This window comes from Pelophylax lessonae (genome assembly GCF_965119305.1).
Source record: "Pelophylax lessonae genome assembly, chromosome: 7".
Lineage (NCBI taxonomy): Eukaryota > Metazoa > Chordata > Amphibia > Anura > Ranidae > Pelophylax > Pelophylax lessonae.
In genome coordinates, this window is record NC_138774.1 from 277,254,738 (window position 1) to 277,267,999 (window position 13,262).

General features: G+C 44.1%; 1 protein-coding gene across 1 annotated transcript in view; it reads left to right on the forward strand.

Moving 5' to 3' along the window:
• The first annotated feature begins 419 nt into the window (after nt 1-419).
• HMCN2 (hemicentin 2) overlaps nt 420-13,262 on the forward strand; it is a 377,259-nt gene continuing 364,416 nt past the window's right edge. The window contains exon 1 of the mRNA XM_082263033.1: nt 420-749. Within this exon, the coding sequence (XP_082119159.1) occupies nt 515-749 (235 nt within the window). The 5' untranslated portion in view covers nt 420-514. The remainder of the gene's footprint in view (nt 750-13,262) is intronic.

Below are 13,262 nucleotides of genomic sequence, written 5' to 3' on the forward strand. Positions count from 1 at the left end.
GACTGGGCTTATCCTGGTCTAGTGCTGTATGGCCATCTGGAGAGTTGGCAAGCCTTGGTTGTGGGTTCATGGGCTTTGTAGATCATCGCCGGTCTTTGCCTTATTGGATAATGTGTATAAGCTTTGGCTGAGGGATGCTCCTTTCGGATGGGGAGGGTTCCCTGTTCAGATAGGCACCCCCCTCTCTCCTTTCCTCCCCTCTCAGGTATCCAGAGACTTGGCTTATCCTGGGCCAGTGCTGTGCAGGAGGCAGGGAGGGCTCTCTTTGTTTGCTGTGAGGGGCAGAGCCTTCTCCTCCCAAAACTTTGTGAGAAGGAGTGGGGGCAGGTTTCTGCTATAAAGCCTTAGCCGAGGCTGCAAGTGGAAGCATTGGACAGGCAGGAGCACAGGGGACATGTATGCTGCAGCCTCAGCAATAGCCCATCCTGAGTACAGATAAGGAGAGCAGGCTGCTGAGAGCCCCCCACCTTGTCTCCTCCACCACCTCTGCCCATCACTTCTTTTTTTTTTGGGAATGGCTACAAAGGACCTGAGCCTTTTACTGCTTCCTCTTCTGCTGGCCCAGGTGGGCTACAGCGAAGCCCAGGATATTGACGCCCCGTCCCTCGCCTTCGTGTTTGACGTCACTGGCTCCATGTACGATGACCTCAGACAGGTGATCGAAGGCGCCAACCGCATCCTGGAGCGCACCTTGACCCGAAGGACCAAAGCCATCAGCAGCTATGTTCTGGTCCCTTTTCACGATCCAGGTAAGCAGGGCCGGGACAAGGGGTGGGCAGGAGGGGGCGCAATGGTTTATTGCAGGGATGTGGGGCGCTCTGACCCTAACCCTCAGGGAAGGAGGGGGGGGGGGGGTGCAGTTTGGCATCTTTGCCCTGGGCGCTGGATGACCTTGTCCCGGCGCTGCCGATAGGAAAGAGGGGCTTGTAGACCAGGCTTGAGAAAGTGACCATTGTGGAACTACAAGTCCCAGAGTGCCCGGCTAGCATTGGATTGCAAGCTCTTGGGTTAGATAATACTATTTCAATGAAAAGCTTTTTTTTTTTCTTAGGTTGCAAGCTCTTGGGTTAGCAAATACTATTCTAATGAAAAAAACTTTTTTTTTTAGATTGCAAGCTCTTGGGTTAGTGAATACTATTCCAATGAAAAGTTTTTGTTTTTTTTTACCGTGTGTTGCCTGATTTACGACCTGTGAGCAGTCACATACATATAGGTCATATCCTTTAAGCCCAGACTTCCCCCTCATTAAGGCTGGATACACACTATACAACTTTTGTTGTTAGATTTCCTTTAGATTTACCTTCAACTATGTAGTGCAAGGGCGGTAAGAAAGAGGGGCTTGTAGACCAGGCTTGAGAAAAAAAAGACAGTTGTGGAACTACAAGTCCCAGAGTGCCCGGCTAGCATTAGATTGCAAGCTCTTGGGTTAGCTAATACTATTCCAATGAAAAGCTTTTTTTTTTTAGATTGCAAGCTCTTGAGTTAGCTAATACTATTCCAATGAAAAGCTTTTTTTTTTTCTTAGATTGCAAGCTCTTGGGTTAGCTAATACTATTCCAAAGAAAAGCTTTTTTATTTATTTATAGACCAGGCTTTAGAAAAAAGACAGTTGTGGAACTACAAGTCCCAGAGTGCCCGGCTAGCATTAGATTGCAAGCTCTTGGGTTAGCAAATACTATTCCAATGAAAAGCTTTTTTTTTTTTCTTAGATTGCAAGCTCTTGGGTTAGCTAATACTATTCCAATGAAAAGCTTTTTTATTCATTTATTTATAGACCAGGCTTGAGAAAAAAGACAGTTGTGGGACTACAAGTCCCAGAGTGCCCAGCTAGCATTAGATTGCAAGCTCTTGGGTTAGCTAATACTAGTCCAATGAAAAGCTTTTTTATTTATTTATTTATAGACCAGGCTTTAGAAAAAAGACAGTTGGGGAACTACAAGTCCCAGAGTGCCCGGCTAGCATTAGATTGCAAGCTCTTGGGTTAGCTAAAAATATTCCAATGAAAAGCTTTTTTATTTATTTATAGACCAGGCTTTAGAAAAAATACAGTTGTGAGACTACAAGTCCCAGAGTGCCCAGCTAGCATTCGATTGCAAGCTCTTGGGTTAGCTAATACTATTCCAATGAAAAGCTTTTTTTTTCTTAGATTGCAAGCTCTTGGGTTAGCTAATACAATTCCAATGAAAAGCTTTTTTATTTATTTATAGACCAGGCTTGGGGAAAAAAGACAGTTGTGGGACTACAAGTCCCAGAGTGCCCGGCTAGCATTCGATTGCAAGCTCTTGGGTTAGCTAATACTATTCCAATGAAAAGCTTTTTTATTTATTTATAGACCAGGCTTGGCAAAAAAGACAGTTGTGGAACTACAAGTCCCAGAGTGCCCAGGTAGCATTAGATTGCAAGCTCTTGGGTTAGCTAATACAATTCCAATGAAAAGCTTTTTTATTTATTTATTTATAGACCAGGCTTGAGAAAAAAGACAGTTGTGGAACTACAAGTCCCAGAGTGCCCGGCTAGCATTCGATTGCAAGCTCTTGGGTTAGCTAATACTATTCCAATGAAAAGCATTTTTTTTTTTTTTTTTTTGATTGCAAGCCCTTGGGTTAGCTAATACTATTCCAATGAAAAGCTTTTTTTATTTATTTATAGACCAGGCTTGGCAAAAAAGACAGTTGTGGAACTACAAGTCCCAGAGTGCCCAGGTAGCATTAGATTGCAAGCTCTTGGGTTAGCTAATACAATTCCAATGAAAAGCTTTTTTATTTATTTATTTATAGACCAGGCTTGAGAAAAAAGACAGTTGTGGAACTACAAGTCCCAGAGTGCCCAGCTAGCATTAGATTGCAAGCTCTTGGGTTAGCTAATACTATTCCAATAAAAAGCTTTTTTTTTCATTTATTTATAGACCAGGCTTGAGAAAAAAGACAGTTGTGGAACTACAAGTCCCAGAGTGCCCGGCTAGCATTAGATTGCAAGCTCTTGGGTTAGCTAGTACTATTCCAATGAAAAGCTTTTTTATTTATTTATAGACCAGGCTTGGGGAAAAAAGACAGTTGTGGAACTACAAGTCCCAGAGTCCCCGGCTAGCATTAGATTGCAAGCTCTTGGGTTAGCTAATACTATTCCAATGAAAAGCTTTGCTTTTTTTTAGATTGCAAGCTCTTGGGTTAGCAAATACTATTCCAATGAAAATCTTATTTATTTATTTATTTATAGACCAGGCTTGAGAAAAAAGACAGTTGTGGAACTACAAGTCCCAGAGTGCCCGGCTAGCATTAGATTGCAAGCTCTTGGGTTAGCTAATACTATTCCAATGAAAAGCTTATTTTTTTCGTGTGTCGCCTGATTTACAACCTGTGAGCGTCACATCCATAGTCATGTCCTTTAAGCCCAGACTTCCCCCTCATTAAAGCTGAATACACACTATACAACTTTTGTTGTTGGATTTCCTTTAGATTTACCTTTAATTATGTAGTGCAAGGGCCCAGGGCCGGGACAAGGGGTGGGCAGGAGGGGGGCGCAATAGTTTATTGCAGGGATGTGGACGCTCTGACCCTAACCCTAAGGGAAGGAGAGGGGCGCAGTTTGGCATCTTTGCTGGATGACCTTGTCCTGGCACTGCAAGGGTCTGTCTGATTGAATACAAATTGAAAGTGTTTTAGGTGTGACCTCATATTATATGGTTTTTGGTAAGTCTAAAGGAAAAAATCTAAAGAAAATTGTATAGTGTGTATTCAGCTTTAACAAAGGGCTAAAGTCCTTGGACCTATGAACTCGCATTCTATTTACATTCCAGTGACAAACATCTCTTCCTAAAAATTGGTACTGAAAATATTGTCATTTAGTGTTTTTCAAACTTTCTAAAGTTTATGCAACTTTTTTTTTTTGGATCGCTCATCCCATCTTTGTGGTTGGGGGGGTCGGAGATGGCTGTCAAAGAGTTAATTCGTTAATGTGGTTTTATTTGGCCCAATAAAGGGATATTTGTTGCCATAAAATGCCACCCCCACCCCCCCCCCACTAATCTATGTCAGTTTTATAAAGTTTATTCAACTTTTTTTTTTTCCTTTTGGATCGTTCAGCCAATCTTTGTGGTTGGGGGTCGACGATGGCAGTCAAAGAGTTAATTCGCTATTGTGGTTTTATTTGGCCGAATAAAGGGATATTTGTTGCCAAAAAATGCCACCCCCCCCCCCTAATCTCCCTAATCTACGGCAGTTTTATAAAGTTTATTCAACTTTTTTTTTTTCTTTTGGATCGCTCAGCCCATTTTTGTGGTTGGGGGTTGGCGATGGCTGTCAAAGAGTTAATTAGCTGATGTGGTTTTATTTGGCTGAATAAAGGGATATTTGTTGCCATAAAATGCCACCCCCCCCCCCCCCACGGTAGTTTTATAAAGTTTATTCAACTTTTTTTTTTGTCTTTTTGGATTGCTCAGCCCATCTTTGTGGTTGGGGTTCGGCGATGGCTGTCAAAGGGTTAATTCGCTAATGTGGTTTTATTTGGCCGAATAAAGGGATATTTGTTGCCATTAAATACGCCCCCCCCCCCCTCACAAATCTACGGCAGTTTTTTAAAGTTTATTTAACTTTTTTTTTTTTTTTTTTTTCGATCGCTTAGCCAATCTTTGTGGTTGGGGGTTGGCGATGGCTGTCAAAGGGTTAATTCGCTAATGTGTTTTTTTTATGGCCGAATAAAGGGATATTTGTTGCCAAAAAATGCCACCCCCCCCCCCCCCACTAATCTCCAGCAGTGAAGTGCTATCAGGGGAGCCGGTTATAGGCATATATACATTCTTGCACACGTGACTACACATCTGTATATTATTTAATCAAGAACCACATAAAAAAGCTAAAAAAATAAAAGACTTTTAAAAGACAAAAAAAAGGCACATTTGCATTCCCAATGCTAGTACAAAAAAAAAAAAAAAAATAAACAGAACTTGAAATATATATTTCCAAAAAAAAAAAAACAAAAAAAAAAAAAAGATACCAATGCAAGTAGAACTAATTGATGTTATCACCCCCCCCCCCCACTAATCTCCGGCAGTGAAGTGCTATCAGGGGAGCCTGTTATAGGCATATATACATTCTTGCACACTTTACACATCTGTATATTATTTAATCAAGAACCACATAAAAAAGCTAAAAAAATAAATAAATAACTTTTAAAAGACAAAAAAAATAAAAAAATAAAAGGCACATTTGCATTCCTAATGCTGGTACAAAAAAAGTGATAAAGTGGCTGGCTGGCACCCTGTGGTAGGTGGCTGGCTGTCTGGCACCCTGTGGTGGCTGGCTGGCACCCTGTGGTAGGTGGCTGGCTGGCTGGCACCCTGTAATAGGTGGCTTGCTGTCTGGCACCCTGTGGTGGCTGGCTGGCTGGCACCCTGTGGTAGGTGGCTGGCTGGCTGGCACCCTGTGGTAGGTGGCTGGCTGTCTGGCACCCTGTGGTGGCTGGCTGGCTGGCACCCTGTGCTGGCTGGCACCCTGTGGTAGGTGGCTGGCTGTCTGGCACCCTGTGGTAGGTGGCTGGCTGTCTGGCACCCTGTGGTAGGTGGCTGGCTGTCTGGCACCCTGTGGTGGCTGGCTGGCTGGCTGGCTGGCACCCTGTGCTGGCTGGCTGGCACCCTGTGGTAGGTGGCTGGCTGTCTGGCACCCTGTGATAGGTGGCTGGCTGTCTGGCACCCTGTGATAGGTGGCTGGCTGTCTGGCACCCTGTGGTGGCTGTCTGGCACCCTGTGGTAGGTGGCTGGCTGGCACCCTGTGGTAGGTGGCTGACTGTCTAGCACCCTGTGGTGGGTGGCTGGCTGATACAGGGCCTGTGAGCGGCTGGTACAGTGCCTCTGGATGGCTTTCTGGCACCCTGTCTGTGGGTGGCTGGCTGTCTGTCACCCTGTGGTGGGTGGCTGGCTGGCACAGGGGCTGTGGGTGGCTGGCTGATACAGGGCCTGTTGGCGGCTGGCTGGTACAGTGCCTGTGGCTGGCTGTCTGGCACCCTGTCTGTGACTGGCTGCCTGGCACCTTGTGGTGGGTGACTGGCTGAAACCCTATGAAAACGGTGTTCAAAACCACACATGTGAGGTATCGCCGCGATCCTTAGAGCGAGAGCAATAATTTGAGCCCCAGACATACTCTGTAACTCTAAACTGGTAATCTGTAGAATCTTTTAAAGTGTCGCATATGGGGATTTTTAAGTACCAGTGTTTGTCGCCATTCCACGAGCGTGCACAGTTTGGAAGCATGACATGTTGGGTATCTATTCACTCGGCGTAACATTATCTTTCACATTATAGAAAAAAATTGGCTAACTTTACAAAGTTATTTTTTAATTCAAAAAGTGTATTTTTTTCAAACAAATTGCGTTTGTAAGACGGCTGCGCAAATACGGTGTGACATAAAGTATTGAATCCATCTCCATTTTATTCTCTGGGATCTTTGCTAAAAAAATATATATATATAATGTTTAGGGGTTCTAAGTAATCTCGTAGCAAAAAATACTGATTTTTAACTTTTAAACAAGTGTCAGAAATAGGCCTGGTCCTTAAGTGTAATGTACTTCTATGTGGTTGATGCTTTTGGTCCCTTGGAAAGTCCCTATTCTGAATGTTTTCCTCGCATTTTACATAATGCATGATCAAAATATGGCTGCCTAATTACTGATGTATATTTGGAGGACCTTGCTGGAAGATCCTGAAGCGCAATTTATGTTCCATATACGCATACCTCCCAACTTTTTGGGATGGGAACGAGGGACACCAATTAGCAAAAGTATGTAGGCATTGGACACACCCCCGGCCACGCCCTCCTAAAGGAGAACTATATTTTAAAAAATTTGTTAAATGCTTTTTTTTTTAACCACTATTATTCTTTTTATTGGCTTTTGACATTTACAAATGCAGCAATATAGAAATTGGATAAAAGGTTTAGCGCTGGGAAACACTTTTTGAAAGATAAAAAGTGCATTTTATATACAACTATATAGATCAGACCAAAATGAGGGACAAATGAGGAGGAAAGTGGGACAGAGCTCCAAATCAGGGACAGTCCCCCAAGATCCAGAACAGTCCCCCAAAATCCAGGACAGTCCCCCAAAATCCAGGACAGTCCCTCAAAACCGGGACAGTCCCCCAGAATCCGGGACAGTCCCTCAAAATCTGGGACAGTCCCCCAAAATCCGGGACAGTCCCTCAAAACCGGGACAGTCCCCCAAAATCCGGGACAGTCCCCCAAAATCCAGGTCAGTCCCCCAAAATCCGGGACAGTCCCTCAAAACTGGGACAGTCCCCCAAAATCTGTTACAGTCACTCAAAATCTGGGACAGTCCCCCAAAATCCAGGACAGTCCCTCAAAATCAGGGACAGTTGGGAGCTATGCTGTGTACAGGACCATAAAAGTGCATGCGTGTATACATGCTTAAAATTCTTCTTAATCCACATCTAGCTGCCAGTGTTTCAATGTATGGCGTTGTCCCGGCGCTGCTCTTCCCTCTTGCAACCCTTTTGTATTTTATTGTATTGTCTCCCCTTTTATATTGTAAAGTGCTGTGTAAACTGTTGGGGCTATAAAAATCCTGTATAATAATAATATCTCAGGGTTAAAACAGACAGGTGCGGTGGCAACATATCACCTTCTGAGGCTGCTTCTCAACTTACCTCTGAAAAGCAATCCACCGCCGATCGCTTTTCATTGGGCTGGCTGCTGGTCTGAACAAAGGCCTCAATGAACCCCTCTTTACATTGAAGATGAAGATCAGTTCTGCACACAGCTGTCATTGTGTATTGTGTTATGTTTGGCTTGCACAGGCCTTTGAAGTACCCATAAAGGCTCAGCTTTTGCTGCTGCAATGAGGGTGCGTCCACAGCTGTCTGCATGACAACAAAAAAAAGTGTCAGGATTTCCTGCTGAGTGCGGAGATACTTTAGGGATGGCCATACATGTTCACTTTTCATTAACCACTTTAACCCCGGAGGATTTTCCTGCTTAACGTCCAGGCCACTTTTTTTTAACTTGGCACTGCGCAACTTTAACTGACAATTGCGCGGTCATGCATCGCCGTACCCAAACGAAATTTACGTCCTTTTTTTCCCACAAACAGAGCTTTCTTTTGGTGGTATTTGCCCATTCACAAGAAGGGTAGTAGGGAGGAATCGAGCAACTATAGACCAGTGAGTCTGACATCAATAGTAGGCAAATTAATGGAAACCCTATTAAAGGATAGGATTGTGGAACATCTTAAATCCCATGGATTGCAAGATGAAAAACAACATGGGTTTACTTCAGGGAGATCATGTCAAACAAATCTTATAGATTTTTTCGACTGGGTGACTAAAATAATAGACGGTGGAGGTGCAGTAGACATTGCATATCTAGATTTTAGTAAGGCTTTTGACACTGTCCCACATAGAAGACTTATCAATAAACTGCAGTCATTGAGCATGGACTCCCATATTGTTGAGTGGATTAGGCAGTGGCGGATGACAGACAACAGAGGGTTGTAGTCAATGGAGAACATTCAGAACAAGTTCATGTTACCAGTGGGGTACCTCGGATCTGTACTGGGACCAATTTTGTTTAATATCTTCATAAGTGATATTGCAAAAGGCCTCGATGGTAAGGTTTGTCTTTTTGCTGATGACACAAAGATATGTAACAGGGTTGATGTTCCTGGAGGGAAACGCCAAATGGAAAAGGATTTAGGAAAACTAGAAGAATGGTCAGAACTCTGGCAACTGAAATTTAATGTGGATAAGTGCAAGATAATGCACCTGGGGCGTAAAAACCCAAGGGCAGAATATAGAATATTTGACACAGTCCTGACCTCAGTATCTGAGGAAAGGGATTTAGGAGTAATTATTTCAGAAGACTTAAAGGTGGGAAGACAATGTAATGGAGCAGCACGAAATGCCAGCAGAATGCTTGGATGTATAGGGAGAGGTATAAGCAGTAGAAAGAGAGAAGTGCTTATGCCGCTGTACAGAACACTGGTGAGACCTCACTTGGAGTATTGTGCGCAGTACTGGAGGCCATATCTCCAGAAGGATATAGATACTCTAGAGAGAGTTCAGAGAAGAGCTACTAAACTAGTACATGGATTGCAGGAAAAAACTTACCAGGAAAGGTTAAAGGACCTTAACATGTATAGCTTGGAAGAAAGAAGAGACAGAGGGGATATGATAGAAACTTTTAAATACATAAAGGGAATCAACTCGGTAAAGGAGGAGAGCATATTTAAAAGAAGAAAAACTACCACAAGAGGACACCGTTTTAAATTAGAGGGGCAAAGGTTTAAAAGTAATATGAGGAAGTATTACTTTACTGAGAGTAGTGGATGCATGGAATAACCTTCCTGCAGAAGTGGTAGCTGCAAATACAGTGAAGGAGTTTAAGCATGCATGGGATAGGCATAAGGCTATCCTTCATATAAGATAGGGCCAGGGACTATTCATAGGATTCAGATATATTGGGCCGACTAGATGGGCCAAATGGTTCTTATCTGCCGACACATTCTATGTTTCTATGTTTCTATGTATTTGATCACCTCTGCACTTTTCATTTTTTGCGATAATAATAAAAAAAGAGCAAAAATTTTGCGAAAAAAATTTACATTTTTCTACTTTTTCGACAGTTAAAAAATATCCAATATATTAAATTTTTGTCATATATTTAGGCCAAAATGTATTTAGCTACATGTCTTTGACAAAAAAAAAAAAATTTTCAATGAGCGTATTTTTAACCACTTTAAGACCGGAAGTTTTTACCCCCATTCCTGACCAGGCTATATTTTGCGATTCGGCACTGCATTAATTTAACGGACAATTGCGCGGTCGTGCGACGCTGTATCCAAATTAAATTTCCATCCTTTTTTTCCCCCACAAATAGAGCTTTCTTTTGGTGGTATTTGATCACCTGTGCAATTTTTCATTTTTGAAAAAAAAGAGCGACAATTTTGAAAAAAAAAAAAAAAACAATATTTTTCACATTCTGATATATAACACCCCCCCCCCCCCCCAAAAAAAAAAAAAATTACAAATCAACATTTTTTAACATTTCAGGCCAATTTGTTTTCTGCTACATATTTTTGGTAAAAAAAAAATCACTAAGCGTATTTTGATTGGTTTGCGCAAAAGTTATCGCGTTTACTAACTACGGGAAAGATTTGTCATTTTTATTGTTTATTTTTATTTTTTTACTAGTAATGGCGGCGATCTGCGATTTTTTTTTTTTTTGTGGGACTGCGGACAGATCGGACCCCTAACTGACATTTTTGACACTTTTGGGGGGACCAGTGACATTACTACAGCAATCATTGCTGTAAATATGCACTGTTACTGTACTAATAACACTGGCAGGGAAGGGGTTAACACTGTTGGTGATCATGGCGTTAAATGTGTATCTCATGCTTACTGACTTGTGTGGGGGGAGGGGTTTGTGTGACACAGACACAGATTGCAGGTTTAGCTATGCTGAATCCTGTAATCTGTGACTGTCTGATTAGAGGAGAAGCGTTTTAACCTCAGGCAACGAGGGGGATTCTTTACTGTTAGGGCTACAAGATTGTGGAATTCTCTACCACAAGAGGTGGTTTCTGCGGGAAGTATGGAGGCTTTCAAAAGACTCTTAGACGTACATCTCAAGGATCCGAACATTCAGGGGTATGAGAGATGATTACGGTCACACACACCTACACAGGTTGAACTGGATGGACTATTGTCTTTATTCAACCTCACCTACTATATGTAATAGGAGATCCGCCTGCTTTGTTTACACAAGCGGGCGAATTTCCTCAGTCTTTCCCCGACGATCGGGGAAGAGCGGCGGTGATCACCGCATCTCCTCCCCTGGCCCGACTCCCACTGTGTCTGAATACAGCGGGAGTGAGCCTCCGGCTGCGCGCGCGCGCCACTGAGGGAGGGAGGAGTCCAGGTCTACGTTGCTAGACCCAGCCTAGCTGCTCTGCTGCAGTAGCAGCAATGTAAACGGTCGACAAGCGATTAAGATATACCAAAAACCATATGCAGTAAAACCTTGGATTGCGAGCATAATTTGTTCCGGAAACATGCTTGTAATCCAAAGCATTCTTATATCAAAGCAAATTTCCCCATAAGAAATCATGGAAACTCTGATGATTCGTTCCACAACAAAGAATTAATAAATTCTTCAGTTTATAGTCCGTATAAAAAGATTATAGCAATGGGATAGGATGTGTAACCATAAAATGTCCATCCACAAACGGCGCCCCCACAAGGGGATTAGAAATTCCGTCCCGGTGGGCGGAAAGCAGCGGCGGCGGCGGGGGGGGGGGGGGGGGGATGGGACGACGTCCCCTCCCGCTCCTTGTAATGACAGCTGAGCGGCTTCTCAGCCGCATCGGTTGTCATTACAAGACAGCCGACCGTCGGCTATGGACGCCGGCACCGGGGTGATGCCTCTAGCTGCAGGCATCACTCCGGTACAGCACTTTTCCGAAATATCGGTAACCTCCGGGGCCAATTCCGATATATCACCCCTTTGCCGATAATCGGTTGATCCCCACTCCAAACCACATGCAATGTCTGACATCGCTATAATGTGACCCGGGACTTAATACGAGGTCAAACAAACTAAACAACTTTCAATTGTATCCAATCAGGTGGGCCCTTGCACTATTAGTTTTAACATAAATCTAAGGAAGATTGTGCAAGGGAAATAGACATGTATGGCCAGCTGGCAGCTTAGGATGCTCAACAATCAAAAATAAAGAAAATAGATAAGCCTTCCTATTTACAAACATGATTGTTTTACTGCCTTGTTCTCTATAAAGATGCCGATCTGCTTTAAACGCAATTAGACCAATCATCACGAATTATTACAAAGACACACATGTCTTCCCCCATAGGTAATGAGTAACACGGCCAGATCTGTGTTCACAAATGGAGGAACACGAGGCTCTTTTCCGGCTTCTATCATCTCAGTGTGATCCACTTTGTAGAGATCAAAAGCGTCCCATTCATTGTGTGTGTGCTTTGTCACCCAGTGTTTGTTCCTTTGACACCTATTCTTTGAATAAGCTGTGGGTCAGGCTCTTTATCTGTGTGATCTGGATGATGCTGGTGTTTGAACAATGCCTGCATCTAAGTGTCACAGCTGAGAGGACACAATATTGACTCTAGATCATTCATTGGAATACACATCACTGGCTGGTACCCATTGACTGCCCCAGTCCTTTGACTGTCCCAGTCCATTGACTGCCTCAGCCCATTGACTGCCCCAGCCCATTGACTGCTTTAGCCCATTGACTGCTTTAGCCCATTGACTGCCCCCAGCCCATTGACTGCCCCCAGCCCATTGACTGCCCCAGCCCAATGTCCGCCCCCAGCCCAATGACTGCCCCAGCCCAATGACTGCCCCAGCCCAATGACTGCCCCCAGCCCAATGACTGCCCCAGCCCAATGACTGCCCCCAGCCCAGTGACTGCCCCAGCCCATTGACTGCCCGCAGCCCAATGACTGCCCCCAGCCCATTGACTGCCCCCAGCCCAATGACTGCCCCCAGCCCAATGACTGCCCCCAGCCCAATGACTGCCCCCAGCCCATTGACTGCCCCCAGCCCATTGACTGCCCCATCCCATTGACTGCCCCAGCCCAATGACTGCCCCAGCCTATTGACTGCCCCAGCCCATTGGCTCGTTTCAAAGATATTTTCAACCTTCTTAAATCTACAGCTTTTATTTGTGTAATACCTGGTGACCCTGGCAGGGGTGGGCTGGCAGCCTTAGGCCTGGGGGGGGGGGGGGGGGGGGCAAGTCCAGTCAAGTGGCCCATTGAACCACCGAATCAGTTCACTATCCATGCCCACCTGGTTTTATAATGGATATTGATGTTGTGAATCAAGACAAATATGATACAATGTGGTAATATAATTTAATGTTAATAGCAACAAAGGAGGTTTAATGAAAATAATGCATCAATGCAGCCTCACCAGTGCCCGTCAATGCAGCCTTACCCAGTGCCCATCAATGCAACCTGATCAGTGCCCATCAATTCAGTCTCACCGGTGCCCATTAATGCAGCCTGATCAGTGCCCATCAATGCATCCTGATCAGTGCCCATCAATGCAACCTGTTCAGTGCCCATCAATGCAGCCTGATCAGTGCCTATCGATTCAGTCTCACTCATCAATGTAGCCTCACCAGTGCCCGTCAATGCAGCCTCACCAGTCCTCACCAGTGCAGCCAAAACAGTGCCCATCAATGCAGCCTGATCAGTGCCCATCAATGCAGCC